The 25,925-nt window shown below is 60.4% G+C and overlaps 1 protein-coding gene across 1 annotated transcript in view; it reads left to right on the top strand.

Moving 5' to 3' along the window:
• CABIN1 (calcineurin binding protein 1) overlaps positions 1-25,925 on the top strand; it is a 94,063-nt gene that overhangs the window by 33,789 nt on the left and 34,349 nt on the right. Inside the window, exons 26-30 of the mRNA XM_065889499.1 lie at positions 846-997; positions 2,482-2,660; positions 13,697-13,879; positions 15,063-15,394; positions 22,203-22,316. Of these exons, the coding sequence (XP_065745571.1) occupies positions 846-997; positions 2,482-2,660; positions 13,697-13,879; positions 15,063-15,394; positions 22,203-22,316 (960 nt within the window). The remainder of the gene's footprint in view (positions 1-845; positions 998-2,481; positions 2,661-13,696; positions 13,880-15,062; positions 15,395-22,202; positions 22,317-25,925) is intronic.

The following is a 25,925-nucleotide window of genomic DNA, read 5'->3' on the forward strand; positions in this document are numbered from 1 at the left end:
ATTTAACCTTGCCCTGGTGAAAATTCCCCTCTGTTGTTGAGCCTTCATTCAAAATACTTCACCTGCTGCTTGGATGACCTTTGCCAGTGGAACACTTGGCTTTCCCCTGAGTTTGGCCACCTGGGCACATATGAGTGCCCGGCATCGAAAAATGGACTTTCTGGGCCAGTTTCTCTGGGGCCCACGGGTTGGCTGGAGGTGGAGGGGCTCTGGGTGTGGGCTCCTCTGTCCGGGGTGCCCACTTGAGAGTGTGGCCTGGGCTGAACCACCAGGCATCTCACCTGGGTGGGTCCTGGCTGGTGTCTGTCTAGAACTGCCTCTGGGTGAGGAGAAGCTGGTTAATCGGGGCCTGTGGCCACAGCAGCCTTCGTGTCGCCCACTGTGCTGTCCGTGGGAGCCAAGTGGCACCCACACCTGGGTGGGAAGGTCAGGCCTGGTCACCTGTGGTGTGTGACACTTCCTGGGGGCAGTAAAGTGCCCTGGGCTCTCCTGGCTGGGGGCCTGGGCCGCTGGCCTCACGCTTGTGAAGGGACGAGTGTGGTGAGGACAGAGGAAAGGAGGGAAGGCCCAGGCCTCACTGCTGCAGCACTGCCTGCCCGCCTCTGTCCGCAGGGCGGCTCTGGGGTGGGGACACAGACAGAAGTCCCGCTACTCGTGGCCTCAGGGAGCCCATGGTGTGGGGGAGATGTGTGTGCAGGAGCTGTCCACTCTCCACGGTACCAGGAAGTGGTGTGGGTGCTGGGTGGGAGGCTGTGCTGGACTAACAGCTGGTGGGGTGGGGTGGGGGGGTGGGCAGTGAACCTCGGCAGCTGGGAGGGCTGCTCACACCCGCGTCCTTGTCCCAGGTGTACTTCCGGCTCCACGCATCCATCCTGAAGCTCCTGGGGAGGCCCGACTCTGGGGTCAGTGCAGAGGTACTGGTCAGCTTCATGAAGGAGGCTGCAGAAGGGCCCTTTGCCAGGGGCGAGGAGAAGAACGCGCCCAAAGCCTCAGAAAAGTGAGTAGCACATGCTCCCGGCGGTTGGGTGGCGGCTGGGCGGTGGGCATTGGGGTGGGGAGGGATCTGCTGAGTCTCCCAGAGCCTGCAGAGTCAGGTCTGGTCCAAGGCTCCCAGCGGCTGGGCCGAGGCCCTTCTGTTGAACCTGAGAAAGAGAGGCTGCTTGTGCGTGCCCATCACTTCCTCGTCCTTGGACGGTCCCTGGAGGAGCTGACTCCCCCTCCCGGCACAGCTCTGCCTGTGTGGATGCTGCACGCGGCAGCCTCCTACCCTGGCACCCTCTGCCAGGGCCTCTCCCTGGGGTGGGGCCCTCTGAGAGCTGCTGCCCCTTCTCCCAAGAGGCCAGGAGGGTGTGAGAGGCAGGGGCTCCTCTCGTGGCACCAGAGAGCTCATGGCGCTGGGGCCCTGATGGGGTTCCCTTGGCAGGCCTGGGCCAGACCCCCGGGCCTCCCCTTGATTGTGGGTCACCCCGGCATCCGCGTCCTGGAGCTCTGGCTCAGCTTGCCTCATCCCTGGGCCCTTGCCTGGCTGGGCACCGTGCAGGCTCTGCCCAGTGCTAGAGAGACCTGCACCCAGGGCCTGTCAGCTATGGGACAGGTGGGCACATGTGCGGCAGGTCACCAGGTAGACACGGTGTGCCCAGAGACTGTAGTCATACAGGGCCCCCAAGGCACAGTGATATGGCCTTTTTGTGATTGTAACTTTTTTTAAACTTAAAACTTATACACATAATACACAAATACATACTAGTTATAGAAAATTCTGGTAATGTGTAAATGTATGGACTAAAACGTGACAAATCCTTTCTCACCCCCAGAGTTAGCATCTGCTCACGGTTGAGTTTCCCAAACCATGTTCTGTGCATTTGCACACACTTCCACGTAAACGTCCAGTTAGAGGGGTTCTTTTATTTTATAAAATCAAGCTCCTGGAGGTGTTGCAGAGTTTGCTTTTTCCCAGCAGCGAGTCTGGGACCCACTCTGTAGATGGTGCCCACTTGTCTGGGTGTGTGTTATTGCAGAGCACAGGTGCGCCCTGCTCTCTATAGCCATTTCCTTGCACGTTTCAGGTGTTTTTAACTTTTCTCTCAACATTGTTGTAGCATATACCCTTGTACACGTGTGAGTGTACAGTAAATCCAGATGTTTGGCCACACACTGATCGGGATGAATTGTGTCAGGCCGTGGGTGTCACACGAAGGGCGCTGACGCGGCCTGGAGGGGCGCTGGGCGGGTGCTTCTGAGGAGGGGTCTCCTGGGCGTGAGATGTGAGCTGCCGGCAAGCGCAGCTGTGAGGGGTGGGCAGCTCCCGGCTGGGCCCGTGGGCCCACCCCTTCAGCCCCTGGATGCCAGAGGGGGTGGGTGTCACCAGAGGCGCTGGGAACAGGGGCCCCTGCCCTGGGAAGGGCACCATCCAGGCTGGCACATGCCCCATTTCAGTGGGCCGCAGGGTTCTGACCTGCGCCCCGACCCTCTGGTCCACAGGGAGAAGGCCTGCCTGGTGGACGAGGACTCCCACTCTTCAGCTGGGACACTGCCGGGCCCCGGAGCCTCCCTCCCTTCCTCCTCTGGCCCAGGTCTGACATCCCCACCTTACACAGCCACTCCGATTGACCACGATTACGTCAAATGTAAAAAACCCCACCAGCAGGCGACGCCGGACGGTACAGTCCCTGTTCTCCCTCCTGCCAGCCCAGGGCGGCACACCAATCACGGGGGCGGGTGCTTCGGGTGATGAGCCGCTTTGTTGTGGTGAGGGGGGTGCCGGGTCTGGGGTGACACGGGCAATGTTGCGGCTGTTCATTAACCTCATGGACTCACGGTGATCCTGTGCTCCCCAGACATGCTCAGGGTCACCACCTGCCCCCGCCCACCTGGGGGCCTTTGCGAGCCTGCATTTCCTACCTGTGAGCTGGGGACGTGAAAGGGCGGTTGGGAGGCCGCTGGTGTCTGCAGGCAGCCCCGAGTGGCCCCCACGTTATTACGGCACGTCCTTCTGATGATTGGGGAGGGCCGTGACTCTGAGTCTGTCACCCTCGGAATCCAGACGGGTTGGTGGTGGGGTCAGCTGGCTCCCCACGTGGGACGGGCAGGTGGTGGTCGGTCACCTACATCCTTACTAACACCGGAGGCTTGCATGCCGGCCTCGCAGCTCAGTCTCTTCATGTTCCCCTCACCTGCACGGCACCGGGCCAACTAGTGGGCCTTGGGGGCCACTAAGTGGAACCCTGGGGGCAGTGACAGTGCTGAAGGCCACCCAGGCCCTCTCTCCCACGTCGCTCAGCTCGGCAGGACCCAGTGCACAGCCCCTGGAGAGCAGGGCTTGGGAGCAGGGCCAGGGCAGAGCTGGTGGAGGGGGGGCAAGGTGGCAAACTAGACTCCTCGGGGTGTGGTTTGTGACCCAAGAGGAGAGGATGCTGGCGGTGTCCCCTCCAGGGTTCAGGGTGGCCTGTGGTGTGTGTGGAGGGGCTGTGGTCTGAGCGCGTGCAGGTCTGAGCGTGTGCTGTGTGTCTATCACCTCCCTGCCCACCCCAGAGCAGGGAGCATGGACCCAGGAGCTGGCTGGCCTGATCTTCCCGCTGTGATACCGCAGACATTCCTGAAACAGGGACCTTCCAGGTCTCACTCACCTCAAGTTAAACCCTGTTCTCTCCTTTTACTCTTGAGAATATTGAGAAAACACTGGAAATAAGTCCTTGCTTGGGAATTCCATTCTGCCAGGTACGTCCTGGAGGAATTAGCACCAGGCCAGTCTCAGGAGGGAGGAATGCCTCTCAGGGTGTCCCAGGCTGGCACACCTGTGTGTGTGTGGAGCCGTGGGGAGCAGAGCACTGGGGACAGGTGCCGGTGTAACATGTCCTGGGCACCTGGTTCTGCAAGCTTGTAGGGGGAGCCACACAAATACGCTCAGATATCATTTCAGTGGTTGTACGTTTTTGAATGTTTGTAAAAACTTTTTATGCAAAGTGATTCTTGTTAATGACATGGAGCCTCTGAGATCCCATGGCTCGCTGTGGCCAGCCCCAGCTGGTTGTGCCTGGAAGCCCTGCGCTGGCCAGGCCTATCTACAGTGCTGTTAGAACTCTCAGCCCTCACCTCAGAGAGAAAGCGGCATCCACAGCACGAGAATGTTTGGGGCCCTGAGCTAGCCGTGGTCTTGGAACGTTGGAACCCTGCTGGCTGCCGGGCAAGGCCCCGGCTAGGGCAGAAGCAGCAGGCTGCTGATGCCGGGGGACGTGCTGGAGCCTCCAGGGTCTGTCTGCACCAGCCACCTCAGCTCCTACCTCCCATGACCAGCCTGGGGTCTCCTGATATGGGAGATCGGGGGCCAGCGTGGAGCCCCTGCCTGGCGAGGAGGATGGCGCATGCCCCCAGCCCTGGTGCAGATGAGAGGGCAGAGGCTGGGGCCCTGCTCGAGGTCGGACGGGGCGGCCAGGGCAGAACCACCTTGCCCCTCCACCAGCTCTGCCCTCGGCAAGGATTTCACTTCTCTGAGCCACAGCTTCCGCACCCGTGGGACGGGGGTGACGTTCTCCTCGTGGGTGTTAAGCGAGGGTGCCTGCGGGTCACAGCCGCCTCCTAGACGCAGGCACCCCTGTCGTCGGAGCTGGCAGGGGCCCCGGACGCCACTGCTCAGCCGGGGGAGCTCAGGTGTGGGGTCAGTCACCCTGACTTTGTGCCCTGACCCTCCAGCTGTGGCACAGCCTCAGAAGAGGGGCAGGTGGCGTCCTCTGAAGTCGGCCCCCGAGGGGCCCTGGTCCCCTGCACCACAGGGTCCATCAGGCTAACTTGCCGCCCGCTGGATGGGCAGCCAAGTGCCAGGCCCTCCCTGGGGTGTGGTGAGGAGACCCAGCCTCAGGGCCGCACTGCCGCACTGCACTTGAGGACGCCTCTGCTTCACCACCAGGAGCCAGCTGGGCTCAGTTCTGACCTGGAGAGAGATTGAGGAGAGATTTAGGAAGATGGCTGCGGCCTATGTAGGGAGCTTGACAGTTATTCATTGTCTTAGTAATTACTTAGCATAGAAGGCCCCGGGGTGCTCTCTGAACCGGCCCCACCTGCACGCTTGAGGCCCCCACACCAGGGTGGGGAGCTTCCTGCAGCCCGTCTGCGGCCCTGGGGAGAAGTCCTTGGAACTGGCCCTCGGGCGGCTGGAGGCGCCCACGGCTGACCTGAGGGGCCCTGGTTGGGCTGAGAGGGATGGAGACAGAGACAGAGCAGGACCTCCGCTCCCAGCAGCTCTGCCTGCCTCACCTCTCCCTTCCATCCGTCTTGGGATTCGCCCGCAGCGCTGAAATCTTCCACGTTGGAGCATGTTGGGACCTTCAGGGGGCTTTCAGAGATCACCGCTCACACAGGCTCGACCACAGTGTGATGAGGTTCCCAAACAAGCTCTGTGCTCCTCCCCACATGCGATGTGCAGTGTGCGCGTGTGTGCGTATATGTGCGTGTGTGTGCATGGGCGCCCCACCACGAAGCCGTGTGTACTCAATCCGCGTGGGACTCCAGGCTGGGTCCTGGGAGTGGTAGCGGGTACCCATCCTCACGGTCGCCCGGCGGGCTTGGCCGTGTGTCCTGTCCCCCATGAGGGAGTGAGCTGAGGGCAGGAGGCTGTGGGGCTAGTTGGGGTAGAGCCAAGGGCACCTGGGGTCTCAGTGTCCTCCCCACCCCGCCCTGGGCCAGTGAGGAGGCCACACTGGGGAGGTCCCCACAGCCTGGAAGGCACTGGATCTGTGTGTCTCCCTATTGGAAGTTCCCTGGTGGCAGGGCCCAGGGAGCGGGACCCTTATAGAACAGCCTGGGCCCTGGCTTGGACTGGCCAGGACCCTCACTGTCTGGCTGTTGTGCTCCACATCACTTTGGAATGTCGGAGCCAGACCCGGAGGGGGCCTCAGGGTGGGGCTCTCCAGCCTGCCCAAGGCCCCGCCCGTCCTGCCGCCCTGTGCCAGGTACATGGCACAGCCCTGGGCTCTGCCCTGCTGCGGGTGCTTGGTACAGGAGCAGGTGTGAATCCGTGAACAGCGGAGGGTCCCATAGAGACCTGTCCTGGTCTCTTGGTGGGTGGGAAGCCTTCCTGAGGGGGAAGCTTAGTCAAGATCTGAGGGGTGTGTTGGAGGTCACTGTCGGGGAGGGGAGGGCAAGCCGGGGTCAGGCAAGCGGGAGCCACAGGGGCTGGGGTGGGTGCAGGGTGCCTGTGTGGCCCCCTTTACAGTGTGAACCATGGCTGCCCTGAGCCCCAGGGGTAGGTGTGGGCCGTGTGGGTCTTTGGGGCAGCCCAGCGTGCCTGTGTCAAGCTCCCTCACGAACATCCATCCTCGCCTGCCATGCCGTCATCGTCACCGTCTGTGTCATGTCCCATCTGTGCTCGTCCTCGCCCACTCGCCCACGCTGCCTCCACCAATATTGCCCGTGCTGCCCCTAACCCTGACCACTGTTCTCCAGGCTGTCCTCTGCTTGTGCTGTCACAGCTCGCTTCAGGGACCGAGCTGACCGCATGCTGACCCTCAGTCCGGCTCCCTGCTTCCCGGTGGCCGGGAGCACCCCTGTATTGCTGTCCTGTGGTTTGGAGAGTGTGTGTTTGATGTGCTTGGCTTCTGCCCCGGCCCATCATCCCGGTTCTGGCCAGATGCACATGCAGCAGTGACCGCCCCGCACTGCCCGCCCGCCTGCCTGTCCTGCAGGCAGCTCAGTCTGTGTTTCCGTTGCTTTATTCTTTCTTGCTTAAAAGGGTAGCAAAGGCAACAGACTATAAGATACAAGGTGTTCTTTACGAGGACAAGGGTGTAAAAATGCTCACCGTGCGCTCTGCAGCCGTGGTGTCCTCGGCCTGGCCGAGGGGACGAGCCTACGCTGGGCTTGTCCTGCACATAGACCTTCTCCTCATGGAGCCCAGGTGGTCCTGCGAGTCCCCACAAGGTGGGACTGGTGTCGGGCCAAGGAGGGAGACTGGCAGAGGGCAGAGCCCATCACCTTCTCTGTCCTTTTCTCCCTCATTCTCACCTTTTAAAAACGTCTTTGGGCCGTAGCTGGTCATGGCATCTGTTAGCGTCTGCTGTGTGCTGGGCCTAGGAGAGGGCGCCGTGGGGAGAGCCGAGATGAGATCTCAGTTGGGTCTGTGTCCCTGGGGCAGTGCTTGGTGTCGTGAGGGAGTGCCATGAGCTGGCTCTGGGGTTTGGTGGATCGGGGGGACTTCCTGGAGGAGGTGGGCCTCCAGAGAGAGCTGCAGGGCCATTTCGGGTGAGGGGCCATGGGAGCAAAGACACGGAGGTTGGAGAGTCCTGTGGCATTTGGACACTGAGGTGACCGGGTGGGTGGAAGAGAGACCTTGAGGGAGCAAGCTTGGGAAGCAGCAGGGCCCGAAGGCCACAGGGGAGTGGCGTGGTTGCGGTGTCTCCCTCTCTCTCTGGCTCTGAGAAAGGCAGGTTCCCAGTCATCGTCTGTTGGAAGAGCCTTCCTGGGAACCCCTCCAGGTAGCTGTAGGGTGCTGCTCTCACCTGACCTGCTCTGCCTCCCCTGGTATCAGGGTCAAGAGGCAGCTGCCCACCTACCTGCCTTTAGGAAAACAGGGCTGCCCGAGGCCTCCCTGGTCAGTGCCTTGCCGGCTCGGGGAGCAGGGTGGTGCATGGTGAGGGCTCAGGGCAAGGGGCACACCGTGAGGCCAGGTCTTCTCCCCATTCTTTTTATTTATTTATTTGTTTGTTTATTTATTTATTTGGCTGCACTGGGTCTTCATTGCTGTGCGCGGGCTTTCTCTAGTTGTGGCAAGCGGGGTCTACTCTTCGTTGCAGTGCCTGGGCTTCTCATTGTGGTGGCTTCTCGTTGCGGAGCACGGGCTCTAGGTGCACGGGCTTCAGTAGTTGTGGCATGTGTGCTCAGTAGTTGTGGCTCGTGGGCTCTAGAGCACAGGCTCAGTAGTTGTGGCACAGGAGCTTAGTTGCTCCATGGCATGTGGGATCTTCCCGGAGCAGGGCTTGAACCCGTGTCCCTTGCATTGGCAGGCGGATTCTTAACCACTGCACCACCAGGGAAGTCCCCTCCCCATTCTTTAAAATTTTTTTTTTAATTTTCTTTTTAATTTAATTTTGGCCGTGTTGGGTCTTTGTTGCTACGTGTGGGCTTTCTCTAGTTGTAGCGAGCGGGGGCTACTCTTCGTGGCAGTGTGTGGGCTTCTAATTGCAGTGGCTTCTCTTGTTGCGGAGCACGGGCTCTAGGCTCTCAGGCCTCAATAGTTGCAGCACATGGGTTCCGTAGTTGCAGCACGCGGGCCCTAGGGCGCACGGGCTTCAGCAGTTGTGGCTCACGGGCTCAGTTGCTCTGTGGCGTGTGGGAGCTTTCCGGAGCAGGGCTTGAGCCCATGTCCCCTGCATTGGCAGGCGGATTCTTAACCACTGCGCCACCAGGGAAGTCCCTTCTCCCCACTCTGAGCATTGGGGGCCTGGCTCCACTGCTACCTCTCTGGGGGTGGGTGGGGTGGGTTTCTGGTGTCTCTTCTCTTGGAGGTCTGTCCAGTCTCCTTGGCCTGCAGGAGGGCACCCATCCCACACCCCAGCCCTACTCCCGGTGGACAAGTCCCTTCCTGGCGGTCATCAGGGCCCGACTGGGGCAGGTTTTGCCCGGTTGAAAGATTTCTCAAAATATTGATTCCACCCAAGTTTGCAGCTCTTAGAAACCAGTTGTTTTCTGGTCGGCAGAAAATTGGTGATGTTTTCAGGGCTCAGCAGCCAGAGTTGCTGCAGTTTTGATCACACCAGCATGCATCTTTTTCCTTGAGCTTTCATATAGCTGAACTAATGGACTAGCTGGCTGTGGCCGTTTCTAGCCTTCCTGCCAGAGCAAATGGAGAAAACACAGCAGGGAACGTGTGTCTTGTAACCAAAGAGCTCTTTCAGGCTGGCCTGCAAATCCTGAGAATGTTCAAGGGATGTCAACTGAGTCAAACCCACATAAAGAAAGCTCCGTTGGGACAGGGGCTTGTGTCACCAGGCCGGGCCCCTTTCCCTCTGCGCCCCCAGCTCTGTTCACTTGCCCTGGCTGTGTGTCCCCCGGAGGTGGTGGTGGGGGTGCCCGGGCTGAGAAAGCAGGTCGACAGATGCACGTCTCTCTTAGGTTCAGAGGAAGGGCTGCGGCGGCCCAGGGGAGTGGAAGTGAACCTCTTGGGTGATTAACAGTAAGAGTGACATATTTATAACCCTGCCTCACGTATGTATTAGTGTGAGCAGGTTCTGTGTGGACAGGTTCTAAAAAAGCGCCCTGGAAGGAGTGTAGGGCTGCCTGTGTAGCCGGCCCTCCACCCCGGTGCCAGCTCTCTTTCCTGCCGGCCTCTAGGCAGCCCACTAAGGAAGTCGGGAGCTTGGGCGGTGGGTGGTCCCCAGGGTCCACCCACCTGTGTGCCTTTCCTGGGAAGGCCCTCCCGCCCAGCCCTGCGGGTCGCCGGCTCTTCAGCTGAGTCTGGCTCTGCCTTAGGACCAGGGGCCCGGAAAGCCCCAGTGCAGCCCCTCCACAGGCCCCCACGTGGGGCCTCACTTGCTTCTTAGTATTTAAAATCAGGATCATTTTCAGCAGTCTCGTGCCGACCCTCTCTGACACACAAGACCCGAGAGGATGGGAGATACTTGGCCCCGGGCCTCCTGAGTCCCCGTTGGTGTGTCTTTGCAGCGACACACTTATCCTCTGTTTCCCAGGCATGAGCCTCCCCCACCCTCTTGCTTCACAGACCCTTGCCTCCCCCAAGCTGCAGGGGGTGCTGCATGATGTGGTGGCCCCTGGGGACTTCTCGGCCCTTTACATGTTCCTGCTGAACTCTGGCCTTCCTCAGGGCTCCGTGAGTGCCCGCGATCACCCTGGGAGGGACCACACGCGTCGTGCCAGCTGATGCTGCTCTCTGCCCTGTCAGGGTCAGCGTCCTAGGTTTTCACCCACGTGTCTGAGGGGTCAGGGAAGCGTGGTCGCAGCCCCATCCCCGCTGGCTCCCTGGCTGACGCGTGTCCTGCTCTGTGGTGGCTGCAGGTGCAGTTTTAAAGGAGGCTCAGCTGAGGCTCCTCTACCTGTCCTTCCCCGGGGAGCGGGTACCGCCATCCTGCCCACACCACCCTCCCTCACCCTCACCGGGCAGCGCTGCCAGGACATTAGTGCATTGGTAGGAAATATCCGGACGTTTGTTTAAGCTGATCCTTGGTTTTCATGATGATCACAACGGGTTCCACCAAATGAGCAGTTCCTTCAGGCCCAAAGCCCAACAACTTGTGAGTTCGTGGCCCATTAGCCTCATGCCGGCTCTCAGTCAGTCCTCCCGCTGTGCTGCCTCCTGGATGCCTGCCTGCTGCAGGCCGTGCTGCCCAGCCCTGCGGCGCCTGCGGCTGCTTGGGTGCTGACAGGGGAGCGCCCATCGGCTGATTGCCAGGACCACTTAACCACAAGCCTGAGTCCTTTGTCAGGGCCGGAGGTGGGGCTGAGGGCCCGGTGGGTTGGTGGGCGTCACTCCAGTGTGCCAGGAACCAAGCAGGCCCCTGTGGGAATCCTGTGTGTGCGTTGGGGGCAGTGGTGGTGGTGGTGGAGGGGTGGGCAGTGACAAACGTGTTAAAGACCATGACACGGAGTCCTCGAGCAGCCCAAGTGGCAGCTCTGGGATTGGAGTGTGGGTCTGGGGCTCCCGGAGCCCAGAGGGTCGGCTTCCAGCCCTGGAGAAGCGATGCCTTCACACTGCCCATCACCCCCATTTGGGGCTTATGGAGCTTGGGGTCTGCCTTGCAGTCAGGGGAGAGCCCCTCGCCGAGCAGGTCCCTGCCGCCCCGAAGTGAGATGCTGATGCCCTGCACTTACTGGGCAGTGGACATGCAGAGGCAGCTATGGAGCTGCCTGAAAGGTCACTGTCCCCAAAGCCTGGTCATCAGTCAGACGTGGGTAGAGAGGTGGAGCCCCAGAGCTGCCGTTGGAAACACAGTCCTGATTCTTGGTGTCCTGTGTGCTGCCCGGCCCACCTGGGACAGTGCTGTCCGGTCAGTGTAAGGAGTGGTCAGCACCCTGTCGACAGGCCCTGTGTCCAGTGTGGCCTTTAGGACTAAACCCTTGTGTGTCACATCTGAGACATTAGAGATGAGATGGTCCGGGTTCTCTGAGGTCATACTGGTGATAGTTGAGCTGACATTTCGTGAACATTCACAGTGTATCAGGCACTTTAATCCTCATAACAGCCCCATGAAGTGGGCACATGTATTATGACAGTTCTACACGTCGGGAAACAAGTGTAAGGAAATTATGGCAACCGCCTAGGCTGTCCGACCCAGTAAGTGACGGAACAGGACCTGGACTCAGAGGCCAGGGTCTCCCAGAGTCCAGGCTCTCGACTTTGCCGGCACAGTTTCCCATTCTGTTGTGAGTTTGCCTGCTAAGCAGCTCCTGCTGTCCTGCTGGCGGCCCCAGGGCACTGCCTACTGGGCGTCTAGGCTCTCCAGCAGCTGCTGTCCTGCTGGCGGCCCCAGGGCACTGCCTACTGGGCGTCTAGGCTCTCCAGCAGCTGCTGTCCTGCTGGCGGCCCCAGGGCACTGCCTACTGGGCGTCTAGGCTCTCCAGCTCCTGCTGTCCTGCTGGCGGCCCCAGGGCACTGCCTACTGGGCGTCTAGGCTCTCCAGCAGCTGCTGTCCTGCTGGCGGCCCCAGGGCACTGCCTACTGGGCGTCTAGGCTCTCCAGCAGCTGCTGTCCTGCTGGCGGCCCCAGGGCACTGCCTACTGGGCGTCTAGGCTCTCCAGCAGCTACTGTCCTGCTGGCGGCCCCAGGGCACTGCCTACTGGGCGTCTAGGCTCTCCAGCAGCTGCTGTCCTGCTGGCGGCCCCAGGGCACTGCCTACTGGGCGTCTAGGCTCTCCAGCAGCTGCTGTCCTGCTGGCGGCCCCAGGGCACTGCCTACTGGGCGTCTAGGCTCTCCAGCAGCTGAGCAAGTGTTGAAAGCCAGACCCCAGAAGCCCCCATGGCACCAGCCTCCCTGAGATGATACGTGGCTGCAACTCAGATGTAGGGAAAGGGCCTTACTTATTCAAGGTCACATGACTAGTGAGCTTCACCTTCAAGTACACAAAGTTCAAGACAAAAACTAAGTGCTATTTTTTAATGGGTTGCCTTTTATCTCTACTGTTGGTTTATTTATAACTCTTTAAAAAATAATGTAGTGCCTGCATTAGGGTTAAGAAAATACATCTTCAGGTGGTCACAGTCTGCGCTTGGAGGACGCGATCCTGCTTCACGTGCAGCAGCGTGAACCTCCCTTCTCTCAGGCTGCTGCTCTCGTTCATTTCATTCTTACATGTGCTGCCAGTCCACGATGCGTGGCTGCTGGTTTCGCTTTCATCAGGAGTTAGTAATAGTTTAGAGAAGGTAAATACAAAAAAGAGAGGGGAGGGTCACCTCTGAGCCCAGTTCTGTTGATCTTTTTGTCTCTTGACAATGTTCTTTTCTGCTTTTGCGTGTGTGTGTGTCTTATACTTTTTATATTGAACTCGAGATAGCGTGTGTAGGACAGAAGAGGTTGAAATAACTGATATTCATGCCTGGAATGGGCTTCACTCTTAAGCTCCCAGGCATCAGGTGGGGAAGTGAGGCTGACGAGGTGGAAGCTGAGCAGGGTTGGGTCTTGCTGTTGCTGTGGTTCCCTTGGTGCACCCCACCCCCAGCCTCCAGTTCCCCCAGTGCTGCCTTGTGCTCAGGGTGGAGTGGTTTGCTGGAAGGTTTTCTCAGCATCTGTTTCAACCTTCTGCTTGCTTCAGGCCCTCTGTGTGCCCCTCAGGTGGGTCTCTCCATGTCCTCACCCCTCTTCCTGTGGCAGAGTGCTTGGCTGTGAGTCTGTGCCTGCCAGCCCGGGCTTGGGGCTCGGCTGGTCCTCTGTTGTCTGGGTGCAGCCTCAGACCTGGCCAGCCGGGTCCCTGTGTCTTGGTGGGAGTGTTCAGGCCCTGGGCGATTCCCTGCAGGTGTTTCCTGTGGGTCTTCACCTGTGCCCTGGAGGCGACAGGGCTATCACCGGGCTTGCTGCCCCTCCCCTGTTGGCTTTGGCTTGCTCTGTCGGGGAGAAAGGTCCAGCCAGGGCTTCACACCCTTCCCACAGCAGCCTGCACCCTGGGAAGATGTCCCCCAATCTCTCCTGCCCCGCCCCCATCTTCCTCAGGAGCAGCTGGGAGGCCGTGGAGAGGAGCCCGGGGGCGCCCTCAACCTGGGGTCTGCAAGTCCCAGTGATCTACTGTCACTGCAGACCCACCACACGTGGCCTTCAGAGACTGGGTAAAAGTGTTGGCTGAGTTCTTCCCCATCGCGGTTACGTGTGCCTGTTGCGGTAGGAATACTGCGCGGTGGTGTATAATCACTACTGTGCATCTCTTCCCAACTCTGCATTCAGATACATCCCGTTGGTATCTCGAAATTGGCCATGGTGGGAGTATTTACACCACAGAAATCAGTAAATGCTACAAACGAAGGCTTTCACCTCCTGAGAGTCAATTGTCAAACACTTACCAGAACACCACTCTTGGGGGAAACTCCGGGAAATTGGTGCCTCTGGTGAGCGGCTCGGTGGCCTCCAGGACAGGCGGGCCAGGCAGTGTCAGAGTGGCTGTGCACGGGGCAGTGGCCAGGCCTCTGGCCGAGAGGCTCCGTGGGAGGCCCCTCTGTTCCCCAGGTGCCAGGGTTCACGCTGCCGCCTCTGTCCTTCTCTCCCCAGAGCGCAGCCAGGAGAGCACGGCCGTGGCGCTCTCGGACTCCAGCTCGACGCAGGACCTCTTCAATGAGCCTGCCATCTCCCTAGAGGGTTCCCAGAAGCCCTACACAGAGAAGAGGCCGCCCGCTCCCAGTTCCCAAGTAGGACCGCCCGGGAAAGACCTTCAGGGGGCCGCAGAGGAGAGAGGTACGGAGACCTGACTCAGCGTGTGGGCGGTACTGCTGGGGTGTCCTGGGAGCCTGGGCAGCGCTGGACAACGTGGGTCCTGGCCTCTGCCCTCATGCCTCTGCTGATGCCCGGGGACCTCGGTTGGCTGAGCCACTCACTTCCCTGGGCCCCGCTGTTTCCCATGTAGGATGGGAGTGATCCCTGGCCCACTCCTGGTTTGTGGGGTCAAACGTGGTGTCTCAGGCAGGTGCGCGCAAGTGCCTGGTATGCGGTGGGCGCCGGTGACACTGTTCTTGTTGTTAGGACCCCACTGTGGCCCCGTGTGGGAGAGCCAAAAAGCCTTTGGGTACTATATGTCACAAATGTGCTTTCTTTTTAGCCTGAACCCTTCCTTTCTTGGGGCAGGCCCTGATCTGGCCCTGGAGTCTGCCTAGCTTCTGTGGGGCCCCCAGGCCCCACTGTGGAAGTCAGTGGGCAGAGCCCACTCCCGGGCTTGCTGGGAGGTTGCAGGCAGGCCGGCGGCCCTGGCACTGCGCTGAGGCCGTGTCTGGTCAGCCGGCCGTGGATTCTGAAAGCTTTCCCACTCTGGCCGGGCCGGGGCACACAGCCACTTGGTGGACAGTAGCAACAACAGCAGCCAGGCCTCCCAGCCTCCCCAGGCAAAAGCACTGGCTGTTCCCTTTTACTGGAGAAGAACCTGAGGTCCAGAGAGGGTCAGTCTGCACCCTTATCCACTACCCCACGCTGCCTCTCCGGTGGGCTGGAGGGGCGGGTGGGCTGGGGGTGCTGAGCGTGGAGCGGGTGCTGCCCTCGGTGGTGGTGGTGGCCACGCCTGCCCTCTTCGGGCTGCTTCCCCATTCACGTGCACGGCCTTGAGGCGGGCAGCCCCGTGCCACCACCCACAGGGACACCCTGAGCCCAGCTCGGACCCCCCTTCTCAGCTGCGTGCCAGCTGAGATATCCTGTTTCATCAGGGAGCAGACTGGAGGCCACGGAGGCCTCAGCTGGGGGCTCGGGGGGCAGAGGCAGCGAGGGCCCACGCCTCCTGCCCCTGAGTCGCCTGGGTCCAGCTCCCGTCCAGCAAGAGGGTGGACCCAGCTATGCTGATCGCTCACCAAGGTGCCCCTGTCGCTGGTGGTGGACTGCCACGGGGAGAGGGCCTAAAGCCGAGGTGACTTTCTTTTCTTTGTTCTCAATTCAGGAAAAGCTGAGGAGTCCTCGGAGAGCACGGAAGGCTTCCGGGCCACAGAGCAAGGCAGCCAGAAGCCTGCTGCCGACCCCCCGGCCTCTGCTGGCACCCCTGCCAAGCCCCCAACTTCGGTGTCTGCCCCGTGGGATGGGAGGAAGAGAGGGGATCCGCTGGGGGAGCCAGCTGCCTTCCCCCCGGGGCTGCCGGCCGGCGCAGAGGAGCAGCGCCAGTTCCTCACGGAGCAGTGCATCGCCTCGCTCCGCCTGTGCCTCAGCCGCTTCCCCCAGCACTACAAGAGCCTCTACCGCCTGGCCTTCCTCTACACCTACAGCAAGACCCACCGGGTGAGCACGAGGCTGAGGGAGAGGGGTTGATGCATCGGAGCTGGTAGAGGTTTCTGGCGGCAGTGGCGGGAGGAATGGGCGGAGGGCCAAGAGGCGGGCGGGCTGGAGGTGTCCAGCCTTCCAGGTGACAGGTGACAGGGGCAGGCATGGGGCTGCTCCCCTAGCAGGACCACATGCTCAGATTCTGGCTTTGGGGTGAGGGACGGGGGACGACAGGCTGTCAGCTCCTCCCTGTGAGGGCCTCACTGGCGGCTCCCTCCCCCGTGGCCTTAGAGCCCGCCCCGGTCCCCCAGGCTGCCTCTTGCACGGACCTCCTGGCCATCACCCTGCCCTGGGCTCACCTCGCCACGCAGCTGCCGGCCTTTGTCACTGGCTCCGCGCGTGGGCTTTGGCACTGGCAGCCTCCTCCAGCTTGGAGGGCAGATGATGTAGGGGCTCCCAGTGCTTCCCAGCCAGGCCTCTCCTGCTGGCGCTTAGTATTTGTGGGGGGAGTGGGGCCTGTCTGCTTTCTTTCACTCACACTTGCCCCCGAGTCGCATCATGACAAACCCTACAGGGAAGACAGTGGGGTGCACACGGGCTGGGGTGCTGCTGCACTCTGGGAAGGTACCCTTATGCTGAGACCCCTAGGGTGGCCACGGGTCCAGTGGGGTTGTGGCGGCTGGAGGGGAGGGGAGGGGAGGGCAGTGCCCAGACAGGTGAGCGGTTGGTGGGGCGGCCTCGGGGGTCAGGCTGTGGTCTCTGCTGACCTGAGCTCAGCAGCCAGAAGCTGCTGGCCCCTGGATGGCTTCTCTGTGGGACGTTTGAAGAACTAGGGAGGGCAGTTGACCTGAGATGGACCCTGGCGCTGGTTGTGATGGGAAGGTCCTGGATGGGGTTCTGTGGGGACCGGCTGGTGCGCTCACGTGACTTGGTTGGTGGTCATGGAGCAGAGCAGGTAGAGCAGTTGGCAGGCCTGGTGGGGGGACCTCAGCAGGGGCTCCGTCTCAGCTGCAGGGCGTGAGGCTTTCCCAGCCGCCCATCGCTGCCTGGCCTGCACTCAGCAGTGCACCTGACCTCCAGTGCCCAGGCCTTCTAGTCCCAGGCAGACCTGGATTTTAATAAAACTCCCACTTGAACAGTCTGTGGGGGCCCTGTGGCTGATGCTCCCCTTCTCCAGAAGCAGTTGCTGAGGCGGGATGTAGGGTACAAGACGCCTCTTAGGGAAGGGTGGCGGAAGTCACAGGGTTGGGTGAGGGAGAGCTGGGCTGCAATGTGGGCCCCACGGAGGCCTGCGGCGCGCCCACCCCCGCCTCCCCTTTAAATGGCTTTAATCTGAGCACAGGAGCTGTGCCCATAAAGGGCTCCACAACCTGTTCCCTTGCTGAGTGGGCTTTTTAAAAGTGAAAAAGAGTATTTATGTCAAAATTAAAGAAAAATTGGAGGGGGGCTATTCATAGTTTTGCCAGTATAACAGAGAGTATGCCGCGTGTGTCTCTTCTCTCAGCTCTTGAGCACTCACACCGTTGACCATCGGGGGTCGTGTCCTCTGCTTGAAGTCAGGGAGCCCGGCTCTGGGAGCCCAGGCCCTGTCACTCCACTGCCCCCCAACGTCCTGAGTGTGTCCATGCTCACAGTTGGCCGTTTGCTCTTTCCTCGAATTCCCCCACGTCGTCCGGGTCCCCTGTGATGGTCTGTGGCGGCCATGGGGTGAGGTGGGGTGGCTGGACCGGGTGGCGGAGACGAGGCTGCCCAAGGTTGTCTGCTCCTCGGGCATCACACCCCATTTTTGCATCTCCTCGGTCACTGTGTGCCCAGATTCGCCATGTGGTTCTCCCAGAGGGTGCATTGTCTCGACGCGTGAGCCCCCCTTTCTCCTGCATCGGCCATGGAGGGCCCCCAATATGCACCCGGGCCTGGCCGTGCCCTGGGGGTAGCGTGGGCTGCCATTTGTTTCATCCAGAGGCTTTGCTGAGCAGTTTGTGAATACCTCACTGCCTTGAGGGCTGAGCGCGGGAACCTGTCAAGGCAGCCGCAGTCCTGGGGGCGTGGCCAGAGCTCTCAGCTGAATCAGTCACTGAGCAGCAGCGACCACTTCCCACGCAGCTGTTGGGTAACAAACGCTTCCTGCCGTGTGGGCTCAACAGCAGCCTGTTTCTTCATCAGATCCACCTGTGGGCTTGGCAGTGGCATCTCCCCGTTGCCATCTCATGGGTCCGGTGGCTGCCTGGAGCAGAGAGGCCCCGGTGGGTCCTTTGTGCTTCAGAGGGCACTATCAAAGTGAAAAGATGATCCACAGAATGGGAGAAATATTTGCAAGTCACATATCTGATAAGGGACTTGTATCTAGAATATATAAAGAACTCTTACAACTTGTTAATTAAAAGGCAACCCAATTTAAAAGTGGGTGGGACTTCCCTGGGGGCGTAGTGGTTAAGAATCCACCAGCCAATGCAGGGGACATGGGTTCGATCCCTGGTCTGGGAAGATCCCACATGCCACAGAGCAGCTAAGCCCATGCGCCACAACTACTGAGCTGGCGTTCCAGAGCCTGTGAGCCACAACTACTGAGTCCACGTGCCACAACCACTGAAGTTTGCGCACCTAGAGCCCGTGCTCTGCAACGAAGAGTAGCACCCGCTCGCCGCAACTAGAGAAGCCCGCGTGCAGCAATGAAGACCTAATGCAGCCAAAAATAAATAAATAAATAAATTTAAATAAATAAATAAAAATGGGCAAAGGGTCTGAACAGACATTTCTCCAAAGAAGACATACAAACAGCCAATAAGCACAAGAAAAGATGCTCCACACCGTTACCCATCAGGGAAATGCAGATCCAATTGCCCTGAGATGCCCCTTCACCCTGCTGCAGTGGGCTAGAGCCCAGGCCTGTGTCTGTTTAGGACTTGTTTGGTTAGGGCTGCCCCCTCCAGGAGGGTTGGCAGAGCTGTGCCCACCACGAGATCTCTGGGAAAGCCCTGACCGATTCATTGTCAGCTTGTGCTCTGCTCTGGGCAGTCCTCTATCCTCTGGGCCACCAGCTCACGTGTGGGACCCTCAGAGCCTCTGAGGAGTGGGCAGGTGTGAAGGGACTGACCCTCCTGCACAGGCTGTGTGCCCTTCTGTAGGCGCGTGTGAGTGATTGGGGCCAGGACCCGGCATCACAAGGGCAGGTGGCCACAGCACAGAGCTGCCCACCTGCTTGCAGCCCTGCTCCCCTCTGGGCACATAAAATGCCCCCCACCCCCCAGCCTCTCCACGCAGACCCCAGCCAGGTTCTTGTCAGGCTTTACTTGTGTGGTTTATAAAGTGAGACCTCGATGTTTTTCTCAGCTTACGAACCTTGGTTGTGCACTTCACAGTCTGCGCCATGTGGTGTGAAGAGTGCTGTGCCTTTGGGGCCAGAGTCAGCGGGACAGATGGGCCTCTCCATGGTGTGGAGCCCATCGATTTGAGTAGGTCAAGCCCTCTGCCAGCCATGTGCGTCACAGATACTGTTGTTCACGTTTGGAAAGAGGGGTGAACCCATCACCACGTCGTCCCACGGCCACCACATGGCAGGAGTGCCTATGCTTGGCGTGCCCTCCAGGGCGCTCACGCATTCCCCAGCAGGCTCCCTGGGGAGGAGAGTGGGGCGAGAGGAAGTGGGTAGGAATGGGTGCAGGAGTGTGGCCGTTTGGACAGGGCGCCTGGGAGGCCTCTCTAAGCAAAGACCCGACAGGCGAGGGCCCAGCGAGGAGCTATCGGGGAGAGGCCTCCAGGTGGACACACAGCCAACATGCATGCTCCGGATGGGGCTCAGCCCGCAGCCTGTGTGACTAGCCGGGCAGGAGGGGAGGGCCAGGAGGCGGCAGAGCTCAGGAGGGCCGGTTAGGTGGGAAGGAGTCGTGGGGCGTCATTCTGAGTGAGGTTAAAGTGTCGCAAGGCTCGGGGGAGGGGGGGACGTGTGTGGCCGTGTGTGAGACTCGGGTGGCTGTGGGGAGAGTCAGTGGGGTGGCCGTGGGAGCCCAGCAGGTCGCAATGGCACCATCCAACCGCTGATCTGAAGAGCCGTTAACGAAGGAGACAAGGGCCTGGGCCGGGTGGGCCGTGCAGGCCTAGGTCAGCCGCAGTGCCCCTGGAGTGTTTGCCCTTTGGTGGCCAACCCTTGGCAACCCCTCAGGGAGGGAACTTGGGAGAGAAGCTCTCTGGCCTCACCCCCACCCCAGCCTCCTACCTCCCAGTGCTGCCTCCCACCTCCCAGTGCTGCCTCCCTTTAGTGCTCAGCAGTGGGAAGGTGGAACAGGGGCGGTGGCAGGGCCAGCTCCTGGGAGAAGGTGTGGGAAGGGCAGGGAGCCCTCCCCAAGGTGCCGTGTGTGTACACAGTTGCTTTCCTGTCTGCATTCCTGGGGTTTGCCAGCTGATGCTAGGTGTGGCCTGATGGCCACCGCCACCCTCCAAGTGGGCAGTGGAGGCCCAGAGAGGCGGTCCAGCTCTCCGAGGCTGCCAGGCACTTCCACAAAGATCCATGTGCACCACCCCGCACCTGCGTGTAGCTCTGTGAGCAGACCTGGACCTCTGAATGCCTGTCTGGGAGACCGGGGGGGGGGTGTTTTCCACAGAACAACCTCATGCTCTGGCCTCCCCGGCTCCTGAGTGCTCAAGCAGTCCTTTCCTGGGCTCCCCGGTGTGCTGAGCCCTGGGTGGGTGGCTGCTCTGCCCCCTCCAGTGCCCTGGGCTCCCCCCTCCCCAATGTGTGTTTCAGTCTCCTTCTTGCCTCTGGGCCTTAGTCTGTCCCCTCTGCTTGATGGGCTGCATTTCCTTCAAGCTCAAACTCTGCCCATCTTCCTTTGATGATTCTTTTTTTTTTTGGCTACGGCCGGTCTTAGTTGCTGCATGCAGGCTTTTTTCTAGTTGCAGCTAGTGGGGGCTACTCTTCATTGTGGTGCACGGGCTTCTCATTGCGGTGGCTTCCCTTGTTGTGGAGCACGGGCTCTAGGTGTGTGGGCTTCAGTAGTTGTGGCACGCAGGCTCTAGAGTGCAGGCTCAGTAGTTGTGGCGCACAGGCTTAGTTGCTCCATGGCATGTGGGTCCTTCCTGGACCAAGGATCGAACCCGTGTCCCCTGCATTGGCAGGTGGATTCTTTTTTTTTAGGATTTTTTTTTTTTTTTTTTTTTTTTTTGTGTGTGTGTGTGTGTGGTACGCGGGCCTCTCACTGCTGCGGCCTCTCCCGCCACGGAGCACAGGCTCCGGACGCGCAGGCCCAGCGGCCATGGGTCACGGGCCCAGCCGCTACGCGGCACGTGGGATCTTCCCGGACCAGGGCACGAACCCGCGTCCCCTGCATCGGCAGGCGGACTCTCAACCACTGCGCCACCAGGGAAGCCCTGGCAGGTGGATTCTTAACCACTGCGCCACTAAGGAAGTCTCCTTCCTTTGATTCTTTTCTCAAACATCTGTCCCACCTTTCTATGGACCCCCTACTGATCTAGACCCTGAGGAGCCATCAGTGAAGAGGTCAGTCTGTCCCTGCCCTCGGGGCTGACAGACAGCGGGGCAATGGACGAGGCTGTTTGAGGGCTGTGGGGGTGAGTGGGGCGGCACGTGGGTTTGGAGGTCAGAAGAGGGGATGGGCCGGGCCTGCTCTGAGGGAGGGGCGCCTTCAAGCAGAGGAGAGCCCCTCACCAGGACCCCTGCCCTTGAGCCAGTGAGGGGCTCCAGCCCGGCGAGTGGGGCCAGGTCACATGAGGCCTGAGAGGGGTCGCCTGCGTCCCTGGGGGAGCGCGGTGCCGAGCACAAGGCAGAGGCAGAGACAGAGGCAGGTCTGTGACATGACCGCCACCCCACCCAACCCCGCGGGGCCTAGGGAAGATCCCGGCCTTGGGGTTCCGGCCTGGGCCAAATGCAGGCTCTGCTCCGCCCTTACTGGCTCTGGACCTCAGGCAGCACTGGAGGCCGCTCACCTTGGCAGTTCCACGTGGTGAGGGTAACAGTCACGTGCTCTGCCTGGGTGGCACACGTCGCCCCACCCCACTGCGAAGCTGCAGGTATGCGGGCAGGTCAGGTGCCCCCGCTGGCCTGTTGCCTGTCCGTTCCCCACAGGTCTCCTTGTCCCCATCAGCTCCATCTGGGGCCTCGGATGTGAACCTTGATAAGGTCTCCTGAGCCGTTGGTCAGTTCCGTCTGGCCCACCTGGGGGCTGCCCAGAGCCTGCTGTCTGCCGAGTCTGTGGGAGGCTGACAGGCCCGCAGTTGGGCCCACGCTGTCTGTGCTCTGCTGGGAAGGCGTGCTCTCCAGTCCATGAGAAGGCCCCAGAGAAGGCCTGGCTTCTCACTGTGCCCTGGGTTCCACCAAGAGGCACCACTGCCCAGAGAGCAGTGGCCTGAGCACTGGACAGAGCCCCCCCTCCCCCGTCCCAACAAGCACGCATCCCCGGAGTCCTGCAGAGCCCCAGGTCTCCTAGGCTCACGGTGGCAGCCGACAGCCTGACAAGTCAGGCTTGACCGTTTGGGCCAGTGGGGGTATCCCCTGGCAGAAGGTGGGGTGCTGGGTCCGTGCAGCAGCTTGTGAAGTTGTCAGGGTGAGGCATCCCTGTCTGTGCCCTCCTCAGGCAGTCTGAGGCCACGGTCTCCTAGGTCAGCTGTATTAGGCAAGAAACCAATTCCTGAAACGCACCCCACAGCCAGATGATCAAAGCCGGCGGCCGGGGCCGCCGGGCGCTGTGGGATGGATGTCTGCAGGAGCTGCTGCTTTGCCCACGCAGCCTGGAAGGAGGGGACCGCCTCCCTTCTCCGTGGGCGCCCAGAGTTGCCCACACACTCACTTCCAACCTACTTCTTGCTTCCCCAGAACCTCCAGTGGGCCCGTGATGTGTTGCTAGGTAGCGGTATCCCGTGGCAACAGCTGCAGCACATGCCGGCACAGGGGCTCTTCTGCGAGAGGAACAAGACCAATTTCTTCAACGTGAGTAGTTTGCCTTGTTGATTTCCGCGGCTGCTGGCTGCCAGCGCTTTTCACGGAAGGAAGGTGTGGGAATGGACCCCGGCGTGGGCGTTCCCAGGACACGGGATGGCAGCGGCCTCAGAGGGCAGGCTGGGTGGCACAGTTGAGAGTGCGCCAGACTCGGGAGTGAGGCCCTGCTTGCCGAGCGACTTCTGGCAGGTCGCTGCCCCCTCTGGGCACCGATTTGCCAGCTATGGGGAGAGGCCTGGACGAGCTCGGTGGTTCTCTGGGGCCGCGGTGGGCAGTGGTGAGAGGGGCTCTAGACCCGTGCCCTGCTTCCCCTTGGGGTCCTGGGCACCTGGAGATTCTGATTGGAGGCTGGTCTGCTGCTGAAAAAAAATGAGTGTGGCCAGTGCTGGGTCTTCAGTGCGCTTCCAGCTCTGACATTCCATGCGAGGTAGAGACCCACCCTCAGGCAAGACATGGCCCATCCCCGAGGCCCCGTAGAGCCCACATCTGCCCCTCCTGGCCCACCCGCCTGGCCTGGGCCTCCCGCATTTGCTCTGCCCTGCACAGAGACCACTGGCCCCTCACTCTGCTGTACCTATGGGTCCTCACCCATCCTCCTCACCTGTCCTCAGCTGGGTGGCTTTGGCATGTCACATGGATCCTCTGAGCTTTGGTTTCTTCTGTATTTTCCTTGCTTCCCTGTCACATCTAGAGAAGCCGAAGGGCAGGATTGGCCTGGACAGGAGCCGAGGGGGTCTTGGGGGGTCTGGAGGGTTGTGGCAGAGGCTGGTTCTTGAGCCATATGGGCAGAGTGAGGTCCCTGCTGAGAGCTGGCCAGGTGGTGGGTGTCTGGATTCATGGCTTTTCTCCTCTCCCAGGCTTGAGCAGGGGCTGGGCAGGGGCTCCGAGCCTGGGAGCCCTGCTCCTGCCAGCCCTCTCCCTATGGGTATTTTATAGACAAGTAGTAGATCAATCTGCATGGTACCAAGGGGTTTGCTGTGAAAGAGATGCTCCCTCCCACCCAGATGTCCAGGCCACAGCCACTGTCCCTCATCCTGCCCGCTTTGGAGCCCACGCCCGGAGACGCACACAAGGGCAAAGTGCACGTGCTCCTGCACCTGGTTTTTCTTCACTTAAGCGTGTGTCTTGGAGGGTGTTTTTTGTTTGTTTGTTTGTTTGTTTGCGGTATGCGGGCCTCTCACTGTTGTGGCCTCTCCCGTTGAGGAGCACAGGCTCCGGACGCGCAGGCTCAGCGGCCATGGCTCACGGGCCCAGCCGCTCCGCGGCATGTGGGATCTTCCCGGACCGGGGCACGAACCCGTGTCCCCTGCATCAGCAGGCGGACTCTCAACCACTGCGCCACCAGGGAAGCCCTTGGAGGGTGTTTTTGAACTTGCTGTTCTTTTTAATAGCTGCCTGGTCCTCCCATGTGGATGTCCAAGGTTTACTAACCACCCCTATTGATGGACGTTTAGGTTGTTTCCAGTCTTCCACTGTTGCAGACAATGCTGGTATATATGTCTTTCCACACGCGTCGGGGGTCCACTCCTAGAATACACTCTGAGAGACAATTCCTGGGGCAAGGGGTTTGTGGGGCCTTGAAGTTTTAGCAGATGCTTCCCTCCTATCCAGCTCCTCCCCAACCCTGGACTTACTGACTTTCTCTATTATTAAATGGTTTTATGTTTGCTTTTCAGTGGGTGAAAAACACTTGCATTCTTTGTGAGTGGGACTGTGATGTCATGTAAGCAGTTTTAATTTTTTCTGTGTAGTTTCTACTCAGGTTCATTTTCCTATTGGATTATTGGCCCTTTTGTTATTGATTTATAAGAACTCTTTCTATATTAATGAAAGGGGCCCTTCTTCAGTGTTCTGCAAAACTTTCTTCTGCAGTTGCTGAACCAGAGTGAGAGTCAGGCAGGTGGCTTGGTTCCCCTGAACTCCTGCTTGCTCTCCTTACACGTGGACCTGAAGAGTGACTGAGGACCCAGTTAGATAAGGGGAAGTGCCTCACTTGGGAGCTGGTGCATGGTCGGTGCTCCAGGAAAGTTTCCCTCTGCCCCCCGCCCCCACATCCCCCCCCCCGCCCGCCCCGTGGTGCTTTGCCCTTAAAGCCTGTGCAGTAATGTTGCAAGGAGGGACCCAACCCCCCTTTCTTCCTTCCGGGTCAGGCACCAGCCTTCCTAACAGCGAAGTTTAGGAGGCCAGCCCCTCAGATGCCTGCTCCCTGCAGCTCCTCCCGTGGTTTCCAGAGCCTTCCAGAAATGAGCCCCACAGGCTGAACGGGACGTTTTGCACGGTTTTGCCTCTTCTGGGTCAGCTTTTGTTTCTTTGTGCATCGCAGTGAAAGGTTAACCTCTGGGCAGAGGGCAGACAGGTGATGGCACCCCCTTTTATGCAGCACCCGAGGGACAGGCACTCAGGCTGGCTGGTGACAGCACGGCCCGTGCTGAACCACCCACTCTGGCTTTGCCGTTGCTGCGGCTGGACCTTCGGGGTGGACGTGTCTTCCAGCCACAGCTCGCTCCCAGCGCCTCAGGGAGTGCTGGCCCTGCACGCATTTGTGGGACAGATCTTAGCAGGAGGGATGCCTCCTGCCTTGTTTACGAGGAGTGTTCAGGGCAGCCCTTGGCTGACTGCTGCCCTGGCCAATGGGCTGGGCTGACAGCTGGGCTGGGGGTCAGGACAAGCAGGCTGGCTCTTCTCCCTTCCAGTGCTGGGGTTACTGCCCGGGCCTGGGGCGGGGGCGGGGCAGGGACTGGCCCTGTGAGCAGGTGTGGGGAGGTGAGGGCAGGGCCATCCAAACCCCCACCACCCTGGGCGGTGCCCTCATCCTCAGGGCCTGGGCTAGGAGACCTGCCTCTTAACTTTTACTGGCGATTTCTGAAAATCATGTGAGCCGCATTGTCATTGGGCCACATCGTCATTGCAAACCGTTCAGACACACAGCAGAGCCCACACCCTTAGTCTCCCACCCCAGGCCTCCTGCCCTCCTTAGAGGTACCTCTGTGAACGGCCGGCTACTCCCTTTTCTCAAGTGTACGTGTACCAAATCAGACAAGTTTGTCGTTCTGCTTTAAAAAATATGCCTGCGTGTATATGTGTATGGGGGGGTGCTTTTTGGTAACTTGGGCTTTTTCGCCGACACTAAGTCTTGGGGACATTCCCTGTAAGGGGTGCAGGCCGCCTGTGGCTGTGTATCCTCTGGGTCCCGAGGAGGCGCTCGCTGTGGGTCTGTGGACCGTCTCCCTGACAGCCCATCTCCAAGCACGTCCTCCTGGTGCGGCCAGCACCGGCTGCCGTGGGCCCTGCCGCAGGACACTCGCGGGCTCGCCCCTTTGTGCTTGCCCGGTCGTGCGGGCCTCTGTAGCGTGCTGTGGGGCACAGGGAGAGAGCGGGACCCTCAAGGAGTCCGGTTGACTGCAGGCAGGGCTCCCACGGGTAGTGGGTGCTGCTTGGCCAGGGAGGGGGCCAGAGGGAGGCCGGGGCTGAGGCTGTGCCGGCCGGGGCTTCTCGGGCAGCATGAGGGGCCGGGCAGAGGGCTGGGTGCACAGGGGACCGGTGGCCTGGGCCCTGCGGCAGAGGCCTGGTGCACAGCGGCCCAGCCATGCGGTGGGACAA

This window comes from Phocoena phocoena, chromosome 13, assembly GCF_963924675.1.
Source record: "Phocoena phocoena chromosome 13, mPhoPho1.1, whole genome shotgun sequence".
NCBI lineage: Eukaryota > Metazoa > Chordata > Mammalia > Artiodactyla > Phocoenidae > Phocoena > Phocoena phocoena.